Consider the following 27,588-nt stretch of genomic DNA (forward strand, 5'->3'; position numbering starts at 1 on the left):
GGCATTGCTGAAGTCCATGGGCGACGGTAACCACTCACCATCAGGTGGGCCGTGTGCTCGTCTGCCTACAAGGGCAATAAAAAAAAAAAAAAAAAAAAAATATTTTAATACGGTTATCCTTCAGATCGAAAAAACAAATGCTTAATGCTGGACGTGGTTGTGGTACCTATCCGTGTGGCCGCACGGAACATGCATAATAAATGCAAATTTTACGCTATTCCGACTTATAACAAATATCTTCTATATTATTACTGGTGGTAGGACCTCTTATGAGTCCGCACGGGTAGGTACCACCACTCTGGCTATTCGTGCTGTGATGCAGTAATGCGTTTCGGTTTGAAGGGTGGAGCAGCCGTTGTACTGTTAAAACTGAGACTAAAACTCATTTATCAAGGTGGGTGGCGGCATTTACGTCGTAGATGTCTATAGGCTCCGATAACACCAGGTGGGTCTTGAGCTCGTCCACCTATCAACGCAATAAATAAATAAATCGGCTCTGCTCTCGCACTCTGCATAATTCCTTCTCTCTTTTGCGAAAACTACAGAAAGAAATCGAAAACTTATGTTGTATTTTTTTAATAACGTGCCTCTGAACTGTGCTTACAACTGGCATATGAGTCGACTATTATCAAAGCCGGCAATCTGACTTTTGGATAATTATTGGTAAATTAGAAAAACGAATTATTGACTTTGTATTCCATTGGCAGTCACAAAACTCTTCGGAACGACATCTTAGATAAATAACAGGTTAACTATTAACCTTTATTTAATGCAGGTTTTGAACCGTATTCTTTGAAGGAGACGATTATATTCAAATCAATGATCAATGTATTGACATATCAATAACATTTTTTTGTCCAAATGCACAGATTGCCACCTTTGATAATAGACGACTCATATGACGTTTGCTAGAAACCACATCGACAGGCATTGATGTGCGAGCCTAACTGAATATTTCCGAGTCGCTGAACAAGAAATCGGTCCAGTTCGACGTCTATTCAGATGAAATGATGCAACCACCGTGACGGATGGGAGTGTTCGGTTGGTAATAGGTGTTTTCGCGGCCCATAGCTCTCGGGCCGCCGATCTAACTCAACTCAATGACAAAGAAAGTCTGCCCAAAGCAAATGATAAGTGAACAATGAAATGTTGCTTGAATGACATATCCCTATTTTTTGGCTTGGGTCACTAAACTGTCGGCAGTATCGTCTGCTGAATTTCAACAGTCAACAGAAGCTCAATTTTTTTTTATTGCTTAGATGGGAGGACGAGCTTACAGCCCACCTGGTTTTAAGAGGTTACTGGAGCCCATGGACATCTACAACGTAAATGCGCCACCCACCTTGAGATATAAGTCTAATCTAAAGTCTCAGTATAGTTACAACGGCTGCCCCACTCTTTAAATCGAAACGCATTACTGCTTCACGGCAGAAATAGGCAGGGCGGTGGTACCTACCCGTGCGGACTCAGAAGAGGTCCTACCACCAGTAAGTAAGATGAGTGGAGCATTAACATTGCCTTGTCTAGAGACCCTAGTATTCTTGTGGGGATACATCGTCATGGTGGTGTGACCACGAAAACAATGAATTTATAAAGTTCGTAAAATAAAATTAAAAGACACAATTAAACCAAAGAAGCATATTTTGTCATGATACAAGCCCGGGAAATAGCGTGAATAAAACTAAAAACATATTAAAGTTTTTGTTTCATAACAAACAAATGAATAATAAAATTTACATACAAACAGATACAGAACTTAAATGACTAATTTTTGGTTGCCTCTAATGAAGAGACGAAGTTACAGCCTACAAAGTGTTAAGTTATTACACGGGACAGATGTAGAATTCATAACGTAAGTGATATCGCAAACAAACAGAGACGAAATTAAATGGTATATTACAAGTTCTATTCTTGAAGGCAGGAATAAGCAAAATAGTACTTATGCTTCTTACCGATATTTTAACAAAACGAACTTGGTTATCAGCAAAAATATATTTAACACGAAACGATGCCTCCAATGAACATTACTCTAACTCAAAATTTTGAAATTTTCATTTTTCACGCATATCGCTTCACTATGTTAAAAGTACTACAATTAATCATTATTGATGGGGTTCGAAGCAAGAGTAAATCAGCTAGTTACACAAAAAAAACCATAAATATATCTGCAATAATAAAGATTTTATCAACTTTTTTAGTTTAAACGCTCCTCCTGTAAATCTACGAATTTGGAGTTAGAGTAGTGTTCATTGGAGGCATCGAAAAGGAAGTTAGCCGTCACGGCATGCCTGGCAGAAGTGACATCGAACTTACCAAAGAGATAATAAAATTTATAAGCAATCTAAATCATTAATGAAATGCCGAGTAAAACTAATTAGAGAATAATAATGGAAATGAGGTATTAGCATCAACAATACGATGTTTTTAATTCGATTTCAATTATGTTTACTCAATGCACATAGCTGAAAAAGTTAGTTTTTTATCATATTTTTTCAACATTTTAAACTTTAAATGGTTCTCTTGTAAAGTTGCGAAATGTCACTTAAACTAAATAGTTATACGGAGCATTTTTTTTTATTGCCCTTGTATAAAAAAGGAGATGAGGGAATCATCTCAAACAATTCCTCAGAGCATGGAACATACGGTACAAAATACAGAGGGAACCGAAGTCCCTCCGCAGACCCAGAGGTTCCAAACGATATTGTAAGCCCTAACTTATATAACCAACCAGTCGTCCAAAAAATGCAGTATCGATAGGACGTCCCGTCATTGATCTATTCTTCATTAGTAACAACAATAAGATCACGAGCTACCAGACTTGGTATCATAACATTGCCACATCAGCAACACATTATATAAGATATTAAGAATTACCTTAAGTAACAATTTCCTCACTTTCAAAGGACCGATTCTTTGTTTGAGTGCGAACACAAATGGATTCGGGCGAATTAATGAATTTATAGCTAGCATTTATTTTAAGTGCCACCGTACGTACGGCCAGTCAGTGCCGCCCATAAATCTTTCCAAAAGCCCTTACCACCGCACTGACTTGTTTGAACTAGGTACCACGTTAAATATATTTTTAGGGTATCTTTCAAGTACATTTCGGGACAATTTTTTTTTTTTGTCAAATACAAACATAATTTTTTCTCAAATTATTGTGGCGGGTAGCCATCATACAACGCAAGATAATTAATTGACAGATGCCTGAATCTCGCTTACGACATTTTCAAGATAAAGCGCATATATACAAGTTCCGAACAACAAGATGCGGACCGTCGGTCTACCGAGCAAATGTTACCCGCTCGGTGGAAGATCTTCCCTTTGTCGTATATCTCCCCAAATTATTAAGAAATCCTCATGTTTATTTACACATAGTAAGTTTTGTTTTTAATATCATTTATAATATTTAGGTACCTAATCATAAACGCGATATATGTATTTAGGTAGTCTAGGTAAACTTAATCTCAAAACCACGATCTTTAATGTTCTAATGAAGACACAGAATGTATTCTCGTTTTTTATTATTTTTTCATATATCGATCTCATAGGAAATCATAGACGTCACCAACATATTGAGCCATTTTGAGACATAGATTTTTTTTGTTGCTTTGATGGGTGGACAAGCTCACAGCCCACCTGCTGTTAAGTGGCTACTGGAGCCCATAGACATCTACAACGTAAATGCGCCACCCATCTTAGCAATAAAAAAAAACTTACAATAGCAGCTCGACTGTGCCCCTGGTAGTGCCCACTGGTTTCTCGCTGGATCTTCTCACTACTTCTCAGTGGGTCGCGTTTCCGATCCGGTGGTAGATTCCGCGAAGCACGGCTCTTGCTAGGGTTCGTGTTAGCAACGTCGTCAGGTTTGAGCCCCGTGAGCTCACCTACTAGTTAAGGTTACGCTGAAATAGCATCTCAAGGCTATCAGCTTAGATAGGAAAAAAGAAATAAAACCTGGTAGTAGGTACTGATAGGCACGAACAAGGATGATCACCTACCACTGTTTCAGGCAGTGGACTGCACTTTGTATTGGGTTGGATTGGGTTGGCAGGCTGACTTTAATGCAACATGATTTAGAAAGAAGGCCTTTTATTTCTCTTGGTACACAACACAAAACATATGCTAAGTCCGTCAGAAATTTTGTACAACTTCAACGATTAGTGTTGCCATTTATGTTAATGTGTTGCTACACTATAAAACAATTATATATAAAACTAGCTGACCCAGCAGACTTCGTAGTGCCTCAATCGATAAATAAAAGACCTAAACTTTATATAAAATAAACTTAAAACAAAAGGAATCCGTCCAACGGGGAACACATCAAAGAAAAGAACAAAATTGTTATTTTTATTTAATTCCGAGTATTTTCATATTTATTTACCTTATAAACCTTCACTGAACTTCCATAAATAATTTAAGACCAAAATTAGCCAAATCGGTCCAGCCGTTCTCGAGTTTTAGCGAGACTAACGAACAGCAATTCATTTTTATATTTAAAGGCTAGCGGACCTGACAGACGTTGTCCAGCATACATAAAAATTCATTCAAGTCGATCCAGCCGTTTAGTTGCAGTATAGATAAATAACATAGATACCGACTGCAACGCCATCTGCCGGGCTGATTTGTGAATTTAAACCATCCAGGGCGCCAACTAAGCGCATACAAAAAAAATCATTCAAATCGGTCCAGCTCTTTATGAGGAGTTCAGTGACATACACACGGATTAAGATGTTATGTTTATGATTGCCCTAAACACCACTATATAGTTGGGGTATACAAGCGAGTTCAAACATCAACAAAATTAGATGTTGGCGTTTCGGTTTGAAAGGTGTGGGAGCCGTTGTAACTATACTGAGACCTTAGAACTCATATCTCAAGGTGGGTGTCGGCATTTACGTTGTGGATAGACATGGGCTCCGGTAACTACTGAACACTAGGTGGGCCGTGAGCTCGTCTACTCATCAAAGCAATAAAAGAAAATAAACAAAAATATTTGAACTTTTTTATTACTTTGATGGCACACGAATATTGGAGCAAAGACCTAGTTTATAGGATCTTTGAAATTCAAACGTTTCTAAGCTAATTTCTATATTTCGAATGCTGAACGTAGATACATAAGTCGTCGTAAATCTTCGTTGGGCAAACGAATTGATAATAGTTGTTACAATGACAAGGATCTGAACAAAGGGGCGCGAGTGATTTATTGTTACGTGGACCTATCTGGTCCTGTGTTGGGCCGGGTGCATTGTATCTACGGCATCCACACTGTCTTTTGTCATGCCACTATTGTTTCCACCGCCCTTTTAATCCCGGATGTTTTAGTGTGGTAAGTTTCATGCAGAAGATACGCAATTGCTTCACGAGGAATATTTTGATATTTTAGCGTGGTAATGTTCATGCAGAAGATACGCAATTCCTTCACGAGGAACGTTTTGATATTTTAGCGTGGTAATGTTCATGCAGAAGATACGCAATTCCTTCACGAGGAACGTTTTGATATTTTAGCGTGGTAATGTTCATGCAGAAGATACGCAATTGCTTCATGAGGAACATTTTGATGTTTTAGCGTGGTAGGGTTCATGCAGAAGATACGCAATTGCTTTATGAGGAACATTTGGATATTTGCGGTAAGGTTCATGCAGAAGACACGCAATTGCTCCATGAGGAATATTTTGGTGTATATGGCTTAGAGGCTACGTTTTTTTTTCAAATGACGTTGAGCGGTTTCCAAAGGCTAATAATTGAATATGATCATTGGGAATGCCTCTTTAGATATGAGGTCTTTGTTACAGAGTTTAACAGAGTAATTGGATGAACGTATGTCCCGTCAGATGATGGTACAGTAACGCTTTACTGGTAAAACATTGTGTTCTATTTCAATATTACATCAGCGAAAATACACTTTGGCGTGATGTTTCCGCTTCGATTCGCCACCGTTAGCAGCTATTAGGAAATCTTCGTAGCTCTCCCATTTAACTCAGACCCCTTGAATTCTCAAATTCTAGCAGTCGTTGAACTACAAGGAGCAGCTTGGACAGCTCAACGTTTGTTAGTTTCCTATTAGTGATCGTAAATTTGTTCTATTCGCAACGAATTTGTTTTACGATTGCGGTTCGCGACTTTAATTCGTTCGCGACAACAATGATTAAGAATTGTTAACTTATAAATAATATATAAAAAAATATTATTATAAAAGTTGACACATTGGATTTTTGCGTAGAATCACTATACCTTATGCAATAGGTTAGGAACAATTCAGAAGGAAGTAATTTTGTAGAATAAGAACGCTTTTTAGAAATTTGTGTTGATAATTGTAAAGTCGTCGTGGCCTAAAGGATAAGACGTCCGGTGCAATCGTGTCGAGGGATGCACCGGTGTTCAATTCCCCAGGCAGGTATCAATTTTTCTAATGAAATACGTACTTACAAATGTTCACAATTGACTTCCACGGTGAAAGAATAATATCGTGTAATAAAAATTAAGCCCTTAAATTAAATTAATTAAATTAATTAAAATTATAATTTGCGTAATTACTGGTAGTAGGACCTCTTGTACCACCACCGTGCTTATTGCCGTGAAGCAGTAATGCGTTTCGGTTTGAAGGATGCGGCAGCCCTTGTAACTATACTGAGAGATAAGCATATTTTGAGTAAGAGCGTAAGCGCATACTTTGGTTGCCCAAATTTAATATGTGATGGCCGCCCCACCCAATTAACTGGAAGGGTTTATTGCTTCAAAATGACAGTACTGTTGTGTTTTTGACACGACTGTGTGACAGTGTTTGTTTGCGGGATTTTGACACCGGGATTTTAATATCGTCCTTTACGAGTACACTGGTCATTGATCCTTTATATTCCTGTAGCATGATCTTCGATTTTCTATATGTATTTGTTCTTGTCTCATATATTTTCAAGATACACAAAAAGATCTGGGCTTAGATCATGGAGTCGAAAATTTTATAATTTAAATTCTTCCGCAGAAATTGACATTCACAAGTCTGAAGACTGCCGTTCGGAGTGGGTTGAAATACGAGACGGCTATATGCCCGACGCTCCAGTTTTGGGCAGGTTGTGCGGGTCCGGAAAGGGTCCTATGATGAGGTCTACTGGATCAAGACTCACTGTGGTCTATCAACCGGGCTTGAGGCTTAAGCCGCATAGAGGATTCCGAGCATTCTACGAAGGTACGACTCTATGAAGAATTAAAACGAAAACCCTATTAATATAATTATATACTTATAACATGCAGAGTCCTATGTGAAGATTACTTACTATTATATTAATTGATATATTGCCTTTGAGTTATTAATGTTTTTCTGTGGACGTTTACGTTATAACTTTAACATGCTAATACAATTTAATATTCAGTGCATCAACATCATTTATAAAATTTATATTTGTATTTGGCAATGACAGGAGATTGATTTATTTTCGACTCCAAAAGTTATGGATTAATCATATTTTGTTTATTTAAATTTTCTTATTTATCTAATCTTCAATTTTGATTTTTGTTAGCCGTTTGCGGAGGTGATATAGAAGTGGATTCGAATGGACACCTCGAATCGCCGAACTATCCTGACGATTACCAGCCTAACAAACTATGTATCTGGAAACTATCAGTACCACAGGTACGTGAGCAATGATCCGATCGTTTTTACCCAAGAAACGGTGGTACATAAGACACGGATCAATTTTAAAAAACATTATTTTATGTCCGTGAATATTATTAAGAAACTAAGAAAATTTTGTTACCGTGAAGCAGTAATGCGTTTGAAGGGTGGGGCAGCCGTTGTAACTATACTGAGACCTTAGAACTTATATCTCGAGGTGGGTGGCGCATTTACGTTGTAGATGTCTATCGGTTCCAGTAACCACTTAACACCAGGTGGGCTGTGAGCTCGTCCACCCATCTAAGCAGTAAAAAAAAAGAAAAAAAGAAACATTACTGGTGATAGGTAGCGGTTGGGAGCTTCCATGTGTGTATTAGAAGTCGTCGTGGCCTAAACACACCGCTGTGCTCGTGTCTAGCCATATTGGTGATAAGGCGGTATGCACCACCACCCTGCCTATTTTTGCCGAGAGGCAGTCATACCTTCATGCTTCCGAGTAGAAACAGCCGTTAAGCTCGATAACCGAGAGATACATCCCGTGTCTCAAGATAGGTTGCATTTACATTATCCATGGTGTCCAGTAGTACAATATTCATATTTAGAAGAAATTTTAATTCTTTTCCAATTCCAGGACTACCAAGTTGCTTTGAGGTTCCATTCGTTCGAAGTGGAAAACCACGATACATGCTCCTACGACAAAGTCAAGGTCAGAGACGGCGATTCAATGGACAGTCCACTTATCGGCATGTTCTGTGGACATAAGATACCTCCCGATATAAGGTAAGCCTCGTCTAATATTACGAATCTAATTGATTTCCCGCCATTGTGTTCTTGGTGGTCCAATAGACAACTTTTTAGTACAGACCTCTTCTCGCTACGCTTCTGATCTTACAGTCACCAGAATTCAACTGACAGACATGAGGTCTAGCTCATAATCGGAATAAAAAAGGGCTGGGCAGATTAATTCCCTAATTGTTAAATTTATTTATTTTTTATTTATTTATTAAATTACACACAAAAAAGAAGATATAGTACAGAGTTATAGGAAAATTATATCTTTTTCATTCTAGTATTAATCGAGTATTATGTAGAGTAGGTATTATATATTATTACTCGAGTAATAATGAAGTCTCACCTCAAAAGGTGTGAATGAGTATGAGGTAATTCCCGATCCTGCGGACAGAATGGAAAGCAGTCGACGTCGCCCAAACGCCCACGTCATTTCGGATCTTCCCGATCCACCAACGGTGCTTTCAGATACCTCAAGCACCGGTCATCGTTCTCGTCGAACCCGTCGCTTGCGACGAAGGACTCGACGAGTAAATTAACCCACAGACAAAGCCCACTGAGTTTCTCGCCGGACCTTCTCAGTGGGTCGCGTTTCCGATCCGGTGGTAGATTCTGCGAAGCACAGCTCTTGCTAGGGTTCGTGTTAGCAACGTCGTCAAATTTGAGCCCCGTGAGCTCATCTATTAGTTAAGGTTGAAATAGCCTCAAGGCTATCAGCATAGGTTGGGGGAAAAAAAGGGTATGAGGTAAGACGCCCGGTGTTAGCAAATCTAGCGACATGACAAAAACAATGCTGCTGTTTAAATCCTTGTTAAATTTATACATAAAAGTAATATTATTTATTATGTATAACGTGTACATATGTTTATTTTACAATAGTTGATGTTATAATCGATTATTGTATACTCAAAGTTTAGTCGATAAACGATAAACAAGAAGAGATCTATTTATATTCAAGGTCCACATCGAACAAGCTTCTGGTGATTTTCGAGTCGGACAGCACAGTCCAGAAAGCTGGTTTTTCAGCCACGTTCATGAAGGAATTCGACGAATGCGCTTCCATCGATCACGGCTGCAGCCACTCCTGCGTGAACACCCTCGGTGGATACGAGTGCGCGTGCGACATCGGATATGAACTCCATTCGGACGGAAAGAAATGTGAAAGTACGTTAGATTTAAAAAAAAAACACTTAGGTGTTTCCCGAGCGCTATGACTTGTCCTTCTTCGACCTGCTCGACCGCCTAAAAGGGCATTAAAAAAATAAAAAAATGCTGCTGTCCATTGACAGTAGAGTCTGACTGAACCACACCCTGTTTACAATATTGCTAACTATAGGCAAACTAAAACAAGGATTGTAATTTGTTCCAAATCTATTTATTTCAAGGTCATTTTGAAAAGAAAGCTCCAGAGCACTACGATACCAAAGTGCAAATACTTATTCCAATTTAAAAGGTCATATTAATTGAAGAGATTAATTAAGCAACCTACTGAAAACTACAAACTTTGTTCGATTATTTTTAAGTCATAAACTTTGAGAAACAGCTAAGGTTTCATTTTACAACTAAATTTACAGGTCGTTAACACCTTTATTCCAATTGCACACAAAAACCATTCGTATACTTTAGACACACGGTCATATTTTCGAGTCATTCAAGGGGGTACCGTGGTATGCTTTTTTATTTATGGCATAGGTCGTGACATCATCAGGTGGGCCACCGCTGCTACCACCAGTTCTACAACGTAAATGCTGCTACGCTATGCTCATGAGATATGAGTTCTAAGGTCTCAGTACAGTACAACGGCTGCCCCGCCCTTCAAGCCGAAACGCATTACTGCTTCATCGCAGAAATAGGCAAGGTGGTGGTACCTACCCGTGCGAACTCACAAGATGTCCTACCATCAGTACCCTTATACCACCCTGTATATAGATTAGACGAAGAAGAACTGGTATTCTAAGTTGTTTCAGTAAGATAAATGTGCTCATTATCTGATAGACGCATGCGGAGGAGCACTCTACGGCCCCAACGGTACGATCACATCACCTTCCTTCCCCGAACTGTATCCTCCGTTGAAGAACTGCCTCTGGGAGATCGTGGCGCCGCCCCAGCATCGCATTACGCTGAACTTCACACATTTCGACTTAGAAGGGAACCATATGTATCAACAGGTACCTCTAGGTTCATTATTATTATTATTTATGATTGAAGGATTACTGGTGGCCCTTCCCAATTTCACCAGAACAGACGGGCGAGCAAAGGCTCACCCAGGAGGGGTGGGATTTGCTAACAGCTGCCCGAGCGCCTCCGAAGGAATCCTAACAACTCAAGTCCCTTAGCCTGCTCCTAGTGTTAGAGCTGAAGGCATCTAATACAAGAGTTATTGGATCTGATGGATCCGTAAGGACGTGTCTAAGGTGTCGACGACGGTGACTGGCTTCTGCGTAATCAGGATTCGGAGAGTAGTCAGCGGCGGCAACGATAAAGCGATTATCATGACGCAGGCTTATTAAGTCTTGTCAACTGGATCCTTGGGTCTTACATTTCTCGATCAGTTTCTTGTACAGCTATTTTAATGGAAATACCTAACACTGGATCATATTTTGTAGAATGTGAAAGATTGCATAGTCCCGTATAATCCACGGTGAATTTAATAATCGCCGACTATCATTGTTTTCTTTCAGGAATGTGAATATGATAGTGTAACAGTACATTCGAAGCTAGGAGCTGATGTGCTCAGGAGGCACGGAGCGTTTTGTGGGACCGCCTTACCACCACCGGTCACTTCGGATGGATCGGTTTTGAGAGTTCAGGTAACATTTCTGTTTTGTTTCCATTACGTACTAGCTACGCAAACTATTCACATTAATTAATCAGGTTGAAGGCAGACAATCGATTATTATCGCCCCTCATAGTGTCTTAAAACCTACCAGCACAGCACAGCATCGCTTCCTACTCCTGAAGGCTCGTTTCAAATCTCATTTCAAGAAGAACATGTCGCAGTTTTCAGGAATTACCGTGGTGGGGATTTCATTAGAGAGCCGGATGGTACGTGGATTAACTCTACCAGTCCAGATGGTATAGATGAACCCTGTCCTAATGGTAAATGGTGCGAGCGTAACCGTAAAGTTAACACGATAGTATTTGTTGGCTGTGTTTTTTTTATACTTATAACTGGGAACATATCACGCACGGTAATCCGGCCCCAATTTAGGATTCCCTGTTATCGACACCAGAGACTGATAAAGATACTAATATAGGTTGAAATATATACATATATAAATAATAAGCACCCAGACGAAGAGCAAACAAACCTGTTCATCCCACGAAATGTTTGCCCGATGTGCGAATCCTGCACCATCGAGTCAGTCATCATCAGTGTCTTATCATCTAAGATTTCTCTTTAGCCATCTTTAAATCAATTCTACTTTTAGTTCACATCAGACGGCTCGGTCCACCGGTCCGGTTTCGCGGCAGTGTACTACATAGACGTGGACGAATGCGCCGAGAACAACGGGGGATGTCAGCACGAGTGCCACAACACGCTGGGAGGATACGAGTGCGCCTGTCACAGCGGCTTCACTTTACATCCGAACAAGCACGACTGCAAGGAAGGCGGATGCAAGCATGACGTTACATTACCCCACGGAACTATTTTCAGGTATTCAGTAGGAATAATGTGAATTAATACCTTTATTAGGCGTCCTTACGCCTAAAGACGGACGGAGCCTTATAACATCTGTAACGTAAATGCCGTCATCCACCTCGCGAAATGAGTTCTAGTCTCAGTTTTGGCAGTAAAACAGCTGCCTCACCTTATAAGCCGAAACGCATTAGGGCTTATAGGCAGGGTGGTGGTGCCCGTGCGGACTCGGAAGATGTCCTACCGCCAGTAATTACGCTAATTATAATTTTTCGGGTTTGATTGATGCGAGTACCAGTGATTTAGTGATGCTGTGATGATACTCAATATTTTCAACTCTGATATGTTGAGACGCTACAATACGATACGTATCGTGACGACCAGCAGAGTCTATCAAGAAACTTATTGTTCGGGGTAGGGTCAATGGTAAGAGATCTCGTGGACGAATCCCCATGCGCTGGACTGATCAGGTGAAAGACCTTACTGGAACCCCACTTTTTAACAAAAAACTTTGTTATTACAGTCCGAATTATCCGGCCGCGTACCCAGCAAGGAAAGATTGCGTTTGGCAATTCTCTACGACACCCGGTCATCGAATTAAACTGATCTTCAACGTCTTCGAATTAGAGCCTCACCAAGTAAGCTATTTAATTATATATATCAAATTACTACATTTGAATGCTTGATGCAAGCAACGCAGGACCGATTATTGTGGCGAGGCTTGGGGGAGGCCTATTTCCAACAGTGGACGGCTGTGGGCTGACGTGCTTTTTATTGCGTACTCGAGTTCACGATTCGCCTATTTTAAAGTTATCACTGGAGGCAATAGACATCACAAAATGAATTCTGCCTTAAGATTTTCTTGGCTCGAAGTCTCAACTGTATTGTTTGAGGACTGGCCCACCCAATTAAGCCGAAACGATTGGCTGTTTCGCGGCAGAGTTTAAATGCAGAAATAGGTTTCATTTTTATTACACGATGCTATTCTTTCATCGTGGAAGTCATTCGAGAATATTGGCTTAGTGCGTATTTCATTTAAAAACAATTGAAACTGCTTGCGGAATTCGAACCTAACCATAGTTGCATGGCTCGGTTTGAGTACATCAGACGTTTTATCTTTTAAGCCACGACGACTTCTATCTTCATTCAAAACTAAGCAGCATAATCTATCTATACGAATATGAAGTCGTCGTGGCCTAAGGGATAAGACGTTCGGTGCATTCGTGTTGAGCGATGCACCTGTTTTCGAATCCCGGGCGGTTACCAATTTTTCTAATGAATTACGTACTCAACAAATGTTCACGATTGACTTCCACGGTGAAGAAATAACATCGTGTAATAAAAGTGAAACCCGCAACATTACAATTTGCGTAATTACTGGTGGTAGGACCTCTTGTGAGTCCGCGCGGGTAGGTACCACCGCCCTGCCTATTTCTGCCGTGAAGCAGGAATGCGTTTCGGTTTGAAGGGTGGGGCAGCCGTTGTAACTGTAACTATACTGAGATCTTAGAACTTATATCTCAAGGTGAGTGGCGTATTTACGTTGTAGATGTCCATGGGCTCCAATAACCGCTTAACACCAGGTGGGCTGTGAGCTCGTCCAACCATCTAAGCAATAAAAAAAAAGAATACATATATATAAATCTATAGTGGGTTTTACGGATGTTCCGTTAACTACTGAACCAAGCATCCGATTGACTTGAAAATTGGTATCCATGTAGAAAATACATGTCATGTACTTAATGGATAGGCTTATATTTATATGAGTGTTGGACTCCCTAATAATAATGACTAAATAATAATGTTAATTTTAAATGCCAAGCGAAGCGGGCGAGTACGGCTAGTCTAATAATAGTAATAAAAAACAGGAATGCGCTTACGACCACGTCACGATCTACGACGGAGCTTCGGCCGACGTAAAAACGCTCGGCATATTCTGCGGCAGTAAGCTCCCGCATCTGGTCATGGCATCTCAGAACCAGATGTACATGGTATTCAAGAGTGACGGCTCTGTGCAGAGAAAGGGATTCTTGGCTACGCATTCTACTGGTTAGTGAATATTAGATTGTAACGTCATAGTTATAAGAACTTAAGTCGCGTGAACCGGCACAATAGCCTAGTTTGAGAAAATGTACAAACTACTCTTATCATAGTTTACGACAAAAAAAATCAAGGTTTAAAAATAACTCGAAATACCTGGCAACGCTACTATGCCGCGATCATAGCAACCTTGTTTGTTGAGCTCCAATCCTCAACGAACTATTGGGAATTCAAACTCGTTATACTCCTCAAATTCGATCATATCTTCGTCAACATTTGCCTCTTGGTCATGCCTTCTTTTTCAATTGACAATTGAATTCGAACACTTTTTGTATAAATATGCTATGAATAATAGTGATATTTTATCTATCTGTAATTTTTACTATTGCTATCGGGACTTTTTGACGGGAACGCGAGGAGTGAAGTTGTGTGATTTGTTTTATTTTGTCTACTTAGTGTTTCTTCCGGTTTAAATGTGTAATAACGGTGGTTTATTAACTATTTAATATCTGTGAAAGTGCACAAATGTGGGAAAGTTAAACAAAGTCGCTGGACGTAACTTCTCGGGATCCTCCAAAAAGTCCACTAAAAAAATTTCAGTAAATGACCACCATTTTACTGAGGTTATATTTTATTCCATACCCCCTCATCTCATTTCATTTCATGTCATTCCAGTTGATTAATGTCTCAAATTAATCATCTTCATTTCATTTCATTTCACTCCATATTTTTCATAAAAATAAGAATATAAAATAAATAAATAAAATAAGACATGACTTAAAGGTCTTAGTTAGCAGGTCATAAAATCCCTTAAAAAAAACTATTACTATCCATAGCATGTGGAGGGTATCTCTCTGCGACGGAAGAGGTGAAGCATCTCTATTCTCACGCGCGCTACGGAGACAACGCCTACGAGTCCCGGGCTGATTGCGATTGGAACATCGAAGCTCCACGCAATCACTTCGTTAAGCTCACCTTCCTGACCTTTGAGCTGGAGAGGGAAGCGAACTGCAGATACGACTACGTCCAAGTGTTTGGTGGTTTGGGAGGAAGCGGCGGGAACTATGGAACGTTCTGTGGTATTAAGGTACGCTGTGAAGTATAAGCTTAGAATTGGACTTAGATTGAGATGTTATCAGTGTGCTTAGTGCGAGTTTTGTAACGTTTTCGATAGCGAGCGAGTTACTAGCTAAAATTTATATGCAATTGGAACAGCGCCCCTAGCGGTAAACGTAGACAAACGTTCCAACTGCATAGAAATTGGAGTACACTTTTACGCTATCGAAAACGTTAAATAACTCGCAATAAGCACACTGGTAAACACTTCGTTGGTAATCGAATATCTGGCCGATATATTTGTCCTTTGATATATTTATTATAAAGAACATTTTTTAAGAATATTTTACATTTGTGGATAGATAAAAAAGTTACGAACAAAATCGACCACGAAATTTTAGAGTTTTTTTTATGTGTTCCCAACACAAATTATCGAAACACAATGTTTTTTTTCTTTCTCACTCACTATGATGATTAGACCTTACGAATTGCATTAGGCTTTCGCGATAATCTACGTTATGCATTTTATACATTATTATTAGAATACATTTAAAATGCTTTTACCAGGATTTCATGATTCCATGAGCTCCTGATATTTAGGGTAGTACTGCAAGCGCCATGATCACTCGTGTATGTATATTAACGAGATGAGAGATGAGTCATCGAGTTTCAAAGGTAGCATAGCAAATAGGACTAACTAGAAAGAGGGTAGACAGATTTTTATGTTCCTAGCCTTCCTACCCCCAGCTTTCGGTCTACCCATGATCACAGCGTTTGCAACAACGCTCGATTATCAGGAATTCCTTAAATATGAAAATCTTGATTGATTGATTATTGTTTATGAATGGGAACGTGCTCATGGTAAACCTATTGATAAGCGATTATAGACACTATGAGGTCATCGAACTTCTTTCTTACAAGATCTTAGGAAGTAGACGGATGAACCGAAAATAATACTCAACTTGTTTGTTTCCAGATGCCACCTGAAATCGTATCAACCTCAGAGGCCTTACTAGTCAGATTCCGTACCGACGATTCCTTGGTCTTCAAAGGCTTTTCGGCATCGTATCAGATGGTAAAACCGACTTGGAGCGACGAAGACAGCTTGGAAGGCGGAGAATATGAGGCTGAGGAGGAGGACGAGCGCATGCCTCCCCTGGTGGTGGGGCGCAGGGGGCTCCGGACCCCGGTGGCGCGGTTCGTGCGGCGACCCACGTGACGCTGGCCGCTACCCCGCCACCCGAGACACAGGCGGCCGCATCGCACCCTCAACAATCGATCTTAATCGCGACGGATTTAACGGTGTTGTCTGGAATGCTTTTTTTTTTGGGAATATTTTGGTTTTTATTGAATTCGGTCAAGTTAGATGCTCACAAATTAACCGGATAATGTCCTAGCATAACCCCTTGGGAGTAAAATAACACTTTTATTACTTTATTACTGGTGGTAGGGCCTCTTGCGAGTCCGCGCGGGTAGGTACCACCACCCTGCCTATTTCTGTCGTGAAACAGTAATGCCTTCGGTTTGAAGGGTGGGGCAGCCGCTCTGACTATACTTGAGACTTAGAACTTATATCTCAAGGTGGGTGGCGCATTTAGGTCGTAGATGTTTAAGGGCTCCAGTAACCACTTAACACCAGGTGGGCTGTGAGATCGTCCACCCATCTAAGCAATAAAAAAAAAAACATAATAACTCGTTTTCTTGTATGTTCGAGTGGAATTCACTAATCGATTTAAAACTACACATCTGATCAGCTCAAGACTTGACATTTGGACTATTACGCGGAATCGGATAATAACGCAAAAAAAATGCGGAGTTTTTTTTTTGTTTTTCAAAATGTGTTTTTTTTTTATGATTTACATATTTCTTAACTGCATCACTATAATCCCAGATGATGCAATAGGGATGTTGTTATTAAAAAATAATGTTTGTCAATAGCGCGTGTAGCAAATCTACATGGCACATAAATCAATTACAAGACAGCCAGATTAGGAAGTATTTGACTTGATATTTGAGTGTTCAAATTGTTTTTCTTTGAAAATTTCATTTATGTGCATAATAATATTGTATGTAGTAGGTATTTTGGTTTTTATTTTTTAATCAATTTTTTTTTAGTTTGCTTTATGGAGGGTAGAAGTAAGAAGGAGGATATATAGTGTGCGTTGAAAGGGAACCAATTATGGTGGCGCCACAGTAGCATGTGGAAAGATTTAAAAAACAGCGCCATAAACTATTAGAGGCTCTTAATATTAAATTAAGAAGGAAAGAAACACTTCCTACGTAAATAGTATTCAAAACAAATAGTTGAGGTTGAAAAATTACACGAGTCACGAAAAAAAATTAAATTTTTCAACCCAACACGCTTCACTCTGTTTCAAACTGCTATATTCATATCATTTCCACCTTTATATACTAGTGCTATAATGGTGAGTTTGCCTTGAGTATAACTTGCTGTTTACAGATGGACACTTTTTGGAACGAAGTTCCTTATGGTACGATGCGGAGGGGTACCCTAACCGGGAAAAAACGTCCGTAACGTAAGATTTTTATTAGTAATGCACACAGTGTACGACTTAACTTTGTAAAAACGTACAAAAAATAACATATTTTTTTATCATTCATTGACCACGATCTCAGAGCGTTCGTTTGCGCAATACACTAACTCTTATGCAAACAACCGTGAATGAAGTGTACCACAATAAGTTCGCACGCTACCAAATGACCCTGGGTTGTTGCGAAACCTCCAGTTTTATTTTATTTATACCTCGAATAGAACTTAAAATTATTATTTTTATAATAAGGAACTTCGTTCCTATCTAGTGTCCCACGACACCACACATCTTTTTTTTAACTTGTCCCCTATACAAGACGATCCTCCTTACTTCTACCCTTCATAGTTTGCGTTTGACATTGATGAGGTCATTTCTCTCGCTAAGAAAATTCACAATTACGTTTGCGACTGAATTATGTAAATAAGCGATCGATCGCTCCTAGTCTAGTTTAGGTACATTACTTAAATAATCATTTACCAAAGATACTCGGGTTACATATTAATTTATTTTCATCGCAAGCGCGATCCAAAACATTCGCGATTTTTACCAAAGAAAAATGTACCTACTTTAATATTCCAATACTGCTGATTTATAAAATAATGTTAGTTTATTATAAACGCACATACTCAATAATATAAATAATAATAATAATATGCATTTTATTGTAATAATGTTTTTTTTTTGTATGAATCGTACGTAGCATAGGATATCGTGACAATATGTAATGATAAGATGTAATAGTGTTTGTTAAATGTTTAGGTGTTCAATTCCATATCAATTGAATGTTAATATTAATATGTATTGATGTATAATATCTCATATAATCAACTAAGTAATGATCATAGCCTTTATGTTTTTTCATCCAACTGAAAAAGAGATAAAGACTTGTTTCTTTAACTGTTTTTCAGTTTTGAGCATTTTTGCTATTCGCAATAAGATTCATTTTTCGATGAAGCTTAGTGTGTTTTCTGTGGCTCTTAATATCAATCAGCTATCAGTCATTTTTCTGTGCAAAACCAAAAATATAAACAATAAATAGCAAGATGACCATCCAAAAGCTGGAAAAACAGCAAATAAAGTAGGAAATTATGCGCTCCAGTTTGAAAGTTGAGACATCGGTTAAGCCAATTAATTGAGACTTCGGCCTCATATCTCAAAGTAGGCATTCAAGTCGTAATGTATAGGGACTCCAATAAGCACTTTACACAATCTATTAGAAACTTGTCGTTTTTTTTTGTAAATTTATTTGTAGATTCGAATTTGCCCGACATTACGTGCTGTTGTAACTAAAGAAGCACAAATGAACTATTACTGTGTGCACCAACAATCATCTTCGTTTTCGGGAAACATATCGGAATATAAAATATTTTATCAACCTACATACGTCCACTATTGGATATAGGCCAGCAAAACTCACCATAAATCGGTTTTATTCTGCCAACATCCAGTAAACAAAACATTATGTTCTTTAATAAAATTTGCGTAATTACCTACTAGTAGTAAGGCATTTTGTGAGCCCACACGGGTAGGTATCACGACACTGTCTATTTCTGTCGTGAAGCAGTACTGCGTTTCGTTTTGAAGGATGAGGCAGCTGTTGTACTATAAAACCGAGAATTAAAACTGCCGTTTCAAGCGATATTTACACTGTCTATGTGCTCCGGTAACCACTTAATACCGGATGAGTCGTGAGATCACCCAAGCAATAGCAGACCTACTAAGGTCCAGTGATAGCCTTATATAAGGGTTACTTTTATACCATTGACGGGTTAACTGTGTTCCAGAGCCCATAGATCACAATATAAATACCTTCACCCACATTAAGACTAGGTTGTAGATTCGATTGCAGCAACAGCTCTCCGACTGCCTTGTTGCCTAAATTGTTGATTGGTAGGAAGCGGCTTGGTTCTGCCCCTGGCATTGCTGATGTCCATGAGCGACGGTAACCGCTCACCAGCAGATGGGCCGAATGCTCGTCTACTTAAGCGGCAATAAAAAAATAAAACATAATGTTGGCACGAATTATTTGGCACTTTTAAATTTTTTTTGCGGGTTTTGTTTTTGTTTTACATAATCCTTCAGCCACGGAAGAGCATAGTGTAGATGTTTTAGGAAAATTGGTATCTATGTGAGGAAATTTAAATCCGGTAAAGTCACATCGCTTGATGCTAACAAAATAAAAAAGAAAACACCACTAATAGCAAAGTTATAAATGTGTCCAGTTTTCCTTCGTACTCTGTGGATGTGTGTAATATGGCCCTTTTTTAATTTTCGCGCCAAGCTACCAGTTGACCATAGAGGTAAACAAACATTTCATAAATAATTACCTACACACAAATGTAATTGAAACAATAATTTTCTTAAGAGTTTATTCACAAAATGTTAGGAAAATTAAATTTAAGAAGTATGCACGTTACAAGTACGTACCTAATATTGTAAAGAGCGCGCCATTTTGTATATTTTTGGAACGAAGTTCCTTACGGCAGGCTTGGAGGAGATAGGGATTTTGCTGCACGACCGAACTGAAAAAAATGTGGTAGTAAAAACCGTAAGAAAAAGTCCGTGGAATAAGGCCTTGTTTTCCGCACAGCGATATTTCACCGTGCGATTTTTTTCTCGTAATTCTTTTTTTTTTTTATATGGAACTTCTTTCCTATCCGGTGTCCCACGACACCATACATCTTTTTTATCTATAATACCTAATTAATTTTGATAGCTCTTATTGCATCGATCAAAATTCTTTCATACATTTAATATAAGTATTTTAACAATTATGTCCAGGAATTGTTATGTACAAAATTTTATTGGGTGTTTTGCCTTAAACAAAAATGGTTTTGCCAGAGAATAAGACAGAATTTCCAACAATGCCTTCCATAAATGCAATTTGGATTACATTACTGATTTACTTAACCTAATTCACTTCTTCCATTAAGTTAGTCTGGATGGTTCATCATATTAATTAATTTAGGTACTTAATTTAAATGATAGTCGATAGTTTAATATAATATTTTGCCTTAATACGAATCTGAGGATCGACCATCAAAACGAACCTTAATTGTGCTTATTCCTACTTAAGTATCAGTATCTTAAATTGCAAAATTTCAGTCTACTAAACCGTTGCTACTCTACCAAAACGTTATAAAACAACTCAAAATTTACACAAACTCAAAATTTAAGTATAATTGAACTTTGTTAGGTGTAAGCGCCATTAAGTAACGATTTAATAGATAACTTCATTTTAGTGAAATGTGTTCGAATCAAGAGTCTCAGATTTATAGAAGATTAATTATTTGTGCCAAAAATCCACTTGTAGCCAATGTTAAGTACTTATAGCTACATTAACATTTTGTATCTTAACATATTTAGGTATACGTATGTGTAATGTAGAAACGTTATTTTATTAAAAGCCAACGAAAATTCAAATGTTGTTTTATTATTTATATTATTAAGCGTTTACCTTCTTAAATTACATTGTTTTTTAATGTTCATTTAAACCTTAGACATAAACCAATTAGAACTAATAAAATTATCTAGAACTAATAAAATTTAAGACTGTATGTACTCTTTTCAAAATCGAAGGGTGGGGTAGCCGTTGTAACTATACTGAGACCTTAGAACTTATATCTCAAGGTGGGTGGCGCATTTACGTTGTAGATGTCTATGGGCTCCAGTAACCACTTAACACCAGGTGGGCTGTGAGCTCGTCCACACATCTAAGCAATAAAAAATAAAAACACTAAAATGAGTTTTTTTATACTGAGAGATACTGAAAATGAAAATTCTGAATTTTGATAGAATACCCGTCCGGGCGTCGCTGGAATAGCACTTAGGCTAGCAGCGAATATATAGGAAGAAAAGAAAAAAAAGTAGAGTATTATGGGACTACTTAGTCTTGTACTCAGCATTATTCAATATTAAATTATATATATTTCACTATTACAAACAGCCAATTTTCGTACCTATGTTAGCCATTGTACTAACACAATATATATAAATATTTTTATTAAATCACACACATTCGTTTGGCCTCATTGAATTCTTCTTTCTGAATTCGTTTTACTATGAGAACCGGAGATGATACCCGATATAGGTACACACATAAGACACTAAACACGTACAGACCTATTCGTCAGACTAATGTTTGTCCGATTGTGAATCGAACCTATGACCCACGGTACAGTAGTCAGAGGGACTAATTATTGCCCCATCGTGTCAATCAATAAAAAAAGGCAACGTAGTTCACGTAATGGTATTCATTGACTAATAAGATTGGGGGTCGGACGCTCACTTACTTATATTACTTATTAGCTTATTTAAAAATATAAAAGTTTAAGCGGAGTTTTGATTTTTTAAAAGTAAATGTTATTATTTTTACAAAAGAAATATCTTGAGTTGACTTCGGCCATAGATGTCTTAGCTTTCAGCCTAAAAGAACAAACTGTCAAATCGAGAAGGTCACGGTAACTGCCAAAGTCAAAAACATTTTATTGTTTTGTCATTTTATCATTTGAAAAAAGTGAGGTACCGTACATATTCGTACGTAATTTATTTGTTGAAATACTCATGCATTTTGTGACCCAATTAAAATACAAATAAATTATAGAACGAAAAAACACGAGTCAAGTAAAGATGTCTGCATTAGTATTCAAAATTAAAAGTAAAAACGGACAGCAAGTTTTGAAAGATTTGACCTCAGAAAGTACTGTGGGCGAATTGAAGATGTTTTTGTCCAGCATATCCGATATTAGCATTGAAAGAGTTAATATATTATGCGGGTACCCTCCTAAGGCATTAGACACGAGTGATAATAGTAAAACATTGAGTGAATTAGGACTAAAAACTGGTGAAACTTTGATTGTGGAAGAAAAAGCTGTGACCAAGATTAATGCGACGCAAACCGAGACACGACCTTCCCAGAACGGAGTAGAGTCTCATGAAACAATAGAATCATGTCGACCTGGTATATTAATGAAAAAAGTAGTTCCTTCTGATAATTCATGCCTTTTCACTAGCATAGGTAAGAATCTTACTTATCTTTACTCTATGAATCGATATTACTCTTTGTATGTAGTATAATGACCTTCAAGGGTGATCCCTAAAGTTTATTTAAATAATTGTAAAACAGAGGGATAGGAATTAGATATGATATGAAATGTCCAATAGAGCTTTATTTTGAGTGAGTTGTCATAGTATGCTTATTCATACACATTTTAAATAGAATGTGTACTATATATAGTAGGCAGTATATTTTCAATTTTAATGAAATATACTATTACTAGAAATACTGTAAAAGAATATTCCTATATTTGACAAATATTATTTTATAACTACTATCTTTTAAATAAAAAAATCAACAGTCTAAATAGTGCTTTGTGAGCTAAAGTTGTAGTCGTTGTGGCCTAACGGATAAGACGTCCGGTGCATTCGTGTTGAAGCGATGCACCTGTGTTCGAATACCGCAGGCGGGTACCAATTTTTCAAATGAAATACATACTCAACAAATGTTCACGATTGACTTCCACGGTGAAGGAATAACATCGTGTAATAAAATGAAACCTGCAAAATTATAATTTGCGTAATTACTGGTGGTAGGACCTCTTGTGAGTCCGCGCGGGTGGGTACCACCACCCTGCCTATTTCTGCCGTGAAGCAGTAATGAGTTTCGGTTTGAAGGGTGGGACAGCCGTCGTTACTATACTTGAGACCTTAGAACTTGTATCTCAAGGTGGGTGGCGCATTTACGTTGTGGATGTCTATGGGCTCCAGTAACCACTTAACACCAGGTGAGCTGTGAGCTCGTCCACCCGTCTAAGCAATAAAAAAAAATAAAAAAAGCTAAAGCTTGGACTACGGATCTGTCAGTATGAATTTCCTAAAACTTATACATTATTAGTGAAATTGTTTATTTAATCTGAAATTTAATGCTATTCCTAATAAAAAAGGGAGATTGCAGGTGTGAAAAATTAAAAGAACGTATATTTTTTAAATTTTTCATACATATAATTACATTCCAGGTTTTGTTTTAAATGGTAGCATAGACACATCAGTACATACATTAATGAGGCAAATAATAGCTATGGAGGTGGCCAGTGACCGCGACACATACAATGAAGCAATGCTTGGCAAACCAAACGCTGAATATTGCGATTGGATACAGCAGCCCAGCTCTTGGGGAGGAGCGATTGAGGTAATAGTCAGGCATAATGTATCCATTAAAACTTTCTCGGCTATTAACATTATAAACACTTCTTATAATGATCTTTACATTTAATGAGTTTCCGATAGTAAGTGGATATTATTGGGGTGAGTCATCAAGTTTCAGTGGTAACATAATGGAAATGGTCTATAAAGAGAGTACATTGATTTGTATGCTCTTAATATCCTACCTGCAACTTTCATTCTATCTATGGTCATGGTGCTCGCAATAGTGCTAAAATATCACCTTACTATAACATAAATTAAAATCATGTAATTACTCATAGCCTAGTTCAAAGTACTTATTGCTAATACACAATCAATATTTCCTTGTTATTCTTCGAATAATAAGGTGAAATTGCATTTCTGAAATGCATAATATGAATGTACTTAATATTGAAGTAATTTGTTAAGGTTTACTGGTGATGGATGAGTTTTAAGGCTTGTGGGCTACCAAACTACAATTCCCGGGGTCTTAAAACTATCAATGACTTAAACGGCAAATTACTTATTCATATGTAATACCCACCCTATTCACTATGAATGATACTAAATAATAATTAAGTTGGTTACATATTATTTGGACCTTGTTAAAGCATGTTGATAATATTGAACTTGCTAAAGCATTTGATTGTGACATGCTTATGCCATAACAAGTAAGTAATTATTTGTTTAAATTAATTCACAATAATGATGCATAATTTGACAGACATTCCAAATATTACTTAAAATCATTACACAATTTGAATATGAGTTTGCACGGCTTGTTTTATTTTGTATCAGATGAACTATGGACTTAAATAAATAATCATTATGAAACATTCTTATAACTTTTAAGAACTATCTATATGGTACATTTGCTGTTGATTTTTCCATTTGTGTTATTTGAGTTTTACTTTCTTTTTTTATTGCCTTTGTAGGCAGACAAGCCCACTCAATCATTAACCTGTGTGGGCATCATCGCATCGATTTATAATATGTAGGAAGTACACTAAATTAATCAGTCCATAGATATATAAAGATCTATCAGCAAATGAGATGATACAATATGTTCAATTCTGCCCTGAATGTCTCAATGGCCTCGGGACATATCAAAATCTTTATAAGTGCCGATATCTGTGAGGTTCACTGTCGAGGCACATGCACTTAGATAAAAGTCTCCGAATTTAATAGACTTATATTTTACTTATTTACATTTAGGAAGCTCTCTATTTGCGAATGAAAATCTTTCCAGGATGGGTGGCGCAATTTTCGATATTAGTGCGGACAAACAAACAAAACGTGTATTTGGAGCTTGCCCTATTATTTATAACGAATTCACTGCTCTTGTTTCCAGGTAGCCATTTTATCTCGATTTTACGGTTTAGAAATGGCGGTGGTCGACACTCTAAATGCGATCATCAACAGATTCGGCGAAGATAAGAATTATGGGCAGCGCGTCTTTCTGCTATTTGATGGAGTTCATTACGATCCACTATATTTAGAACAATCCGACGTAAGTCAAATCATATTTTTATGAAATAATAGATAAACACTAGCATTACCATTACTATTGTTTTTTTTTTTGCGGAATACCAACATAATCACTGATAGAAAAAGGTTTAGATAGATATGGAATTTGGAAAGCTCGAACCCATAGACACAGCCCACTGATTTTCTCGCCGGATCTTCTCAGTGGGTCGCGACTCCGATCCGGTGGTAGATACAGTGTTAGCATATTCTCTGAGGTTGAGCCCGTGAGCTCACCTACCAGTTACAACATAGCTGGAATAACCCCTTTAATCTACCAGTAAATAGGTAGGAGAAAAAAATCAAAAGCTACTGGAGAAAAAACATTAGGAGAGACTTGTACTTAATTATCTTGTATTGGCCTATTTATTTAAAGATAATTTGATATTTATTTAGAGTACATTCGAATACTTTATCGCGGACATAGCAGGAAAATACTCACATAGATTGCTTAGGTAGGTAGGTATTGCGGTAGGCAGCGGCTTGGCTTTGCCCCTGGCATTGCTGAAGTCCATGGGCGACGGTAACCACTCACCATCAGGTGGGCCGTATGCGCGTCTGCCTACAAGGGCAATAAAAAAAAATTTGGTTCTTCATTACGGAATAATAAAAAAATAATAAAAATAAAAACTTTCTTTTATGGTCCGTCGATTTTTGGGTCTGGGTGGGGGTGGGGAGAGGGAGGGGGCAAGGGCTTACACCCTGCACCATCCCCACCACGCGGAGCCCCCTGGCTATGAAGATATCCACGGTTAATGCTTTGAGGCTAGAATAGCACTAGTTAGTAAAAATAGGATAAAAATTTCAATTATGGTCCATCAATTTTTGATTTGACGAGGGACAGGTGTAAGGACTTACCTTCTGTACTGTAAGTTTCTTTCTTTTGTGGTACCAATCTGTGATCAACAATTTTTTTTTCAAGAAATCTTGTACTTTCTGCTCAGAGCTAAAATCTAAGCTATGTCCCGTCTATGGCTAATCTATGTCTTTGTTCAGACTTGTACAACTAAACATGCATTTTTGCCGTCGCGTCGCAGTGAAAATATTACGAGTCGACTAGATACGACGCTGTATAATATACAGCCGATTGTGTTAATTGTGCTACGGAAAGCGACTTCGCTGTTATTTCAATGTAATAGGAACTTTGATCTTATATCTCAAGGTATGAAGTGCATCTTGGGATGCATTCGATTGTGGTGTCTATAGTTTTACTAACACATCCTACGCGTCAAACTGCATATTAAATTCAGAAAAGGCATACACAGACATCTGTGTGCTTAGTGCGATTTTTTAACGTGCTCGATAGCGTAAAAGTTAGCTCATGTTTGTATGGAGTGGAATCGTTTGCTTACATTTGCCGCTAGGAGTGCTGTTCCAACTGCATACAAAATTGGGCAAACTTTTACGCTATCGAGAACGTTAAAAAACGCGCACTAAGCATACTGATATAAAAATGTATTTAATCAGGGCGGACTTCAAACGATATTCCCGGCCGAGGATATGGAGGTTTACCGGGAGGCGGAGCAGCTAGCTCACGAAGCGAAATCGTCGAGACAGTTCACTGACCTTAACAAGTTCACGCTGAAATGTATGATCTGTGACAAGTTCCTGACCGGGCAGGCGGAGGCGCAGAAACACGCTAAAGAGACAATGCACACTAACTTCGGGGAGGTCTAGCGAATAGTTCACTCGTAGTACAAACGAGTTGCGATATTTGATAATATTATTATTGTTTTGGTTACATAACACCCGTGTCCGCATATATACGTTTTGAAATGTATTTTAAGAACCGCCGTGAAAGGTCGGACTTATGATTTTGAATATTAAATAAAGTTTGTGATTGTTAATTGTATATTTACTTTTGACTCGGCGTGATTTGATTGAACGTTTCTTTGTTTATGTTTTAAATGTCAGAAAAAATGAAATGTGACGTACATTTTTAAACAAGAATAAAATATATTTTATTTAAGTCAATAGAAAATTGATAAGTTGATTTACAGCAAATTATTAATAAATTTACGTAAGAATTTCTAGTAAGTAATTCGTCGGAATTTATTACTAGAATTTCAGTTATAGCCCGTGTTTTATGAACAGCTGAAGAAGATGGGTGTCGCCATCTTTGTTTTAATACCGATTGATCGAAACTATGGAGGGTAGAGGTAAGGAGAACCGTCTCATATGGGAGAAACTTGAAA

General features: G+C 38.0%; 2 protein-coding genes across 5 annotated transcripts in view; both read left to right on the plus strand.

Annotated features, from left to right (window-relative positions):
• The window catches only part of LOC101736902 (tolloid-like protein 1), a 138,908-nt gene extending 117,796 nt beyond the window's left edge, over window positions 1–21,112 (plus strand). For all 3 annotated transcript variants that reach the window (XM_021351230.3, XM_012694771.4, XM_038012762.2), the window contains 11 exons: window positions 6,983–7,186; window positions 7,518–7,630; window positions 8,244–8,392; window positions 9,360–9,565; window positions 10,397–10,569; window positions 11,083–11,211; window positions 11,833–12,059; window positions 12,565–12,679; window positions 13,910–14,090; window positions 14,918–15,168; window positions 16,114–21,112. In XM_021351230.3, the coding sequence (XP_021206905.2) occupies window positions 6,983–7,186; window positions 7,518–7,630; window positions 8,244–8,392; window positions 9,360–9,565; window positions 10,397–10,569; window positions 11,083–11,211; window positions 11,833–12,059; window positions 12,565–12,679; window positions 13,910–14,090; window positions 14,918–15,168; window positions 16,114–16,356 (1,991 nt within the window). In that variant the 3' untranslated portion in view covers window positions 16,357–21,112. The remainder of the gene's footprint in view (window positions 1–6,982; window positions 7,187–7,517; window positions 7,631–8,243; window positions 8,393–9,359; window positions 9,566–10,396; window positions 10,570–11,082; window positions 11,212–11,832; window positions 12,060–12,564; window positions 12,680–13,909; window positions 14,091–14,917; window positions 15,169–16,113) is intronic.
• A 1,004-nt stretch (window positions 21,113–22,116) lies between these two features.
• Window positions 22,117–27,240, plus strand: LOC733039 (cysteine-type peptidase). Of its 2 annotated transcripts, XM_012694654.3 has the most exons (4): window positions 22,117–22,706; window positions 23,704–23,876; window positions 25,221–25,379; window positions 26,861–27,240. In XM_012694654.3, exons 1-4 carry the CDS (start codon window positions 22,319–22,321, stop codon window positions 27,068–27,070), a joined length of 930 nt encoding a protein of 309 aa, XP_012550108.1. In that variant the 5' UTR covers window positions 22,117–22,318; the 3' UTR covers window positions 27,071–27,240.
• The last annotated feature ends 348 nt before the right edge of the window (window positions 27,241–27,588 follow it).

This window comes from Bombyx mori, chromosome 9 (genome assembly GCF_030269925.1).
Source record: "Bombyx mori chromosome 9, ASM3026992v2".
Taxonomy (NCBI): domain Eukaryota; kingdom Metazoa; phylum Arthropoda; class Insecta; order Lepidoptera; family Bombycidae; genus Bombyx; species Bombyx mori.

Coding starts and splice junctions, on each gene's coding strand:
- LOC733039 (XM_012694654.3), top strand. CDS start 22,319: ATGTCTGCATTAGTATTCAAAATTAAAAGTAAAAACGGACAGCAAGTT. Junction 23,877..25,220: donor CTTGGGGAGGAGCGATTGAG/GTAATAGTCAGG, acceptor TCTTGTTTCCAG/GTAGCCATTTTATCTCGATT. Junction 25,380..26,860: donor TATATTTAGAACAATCCGAC/GTAAGTCAAATC, acceptor GTATTTAATCAG/GGCGGACTTCAAACGATATT.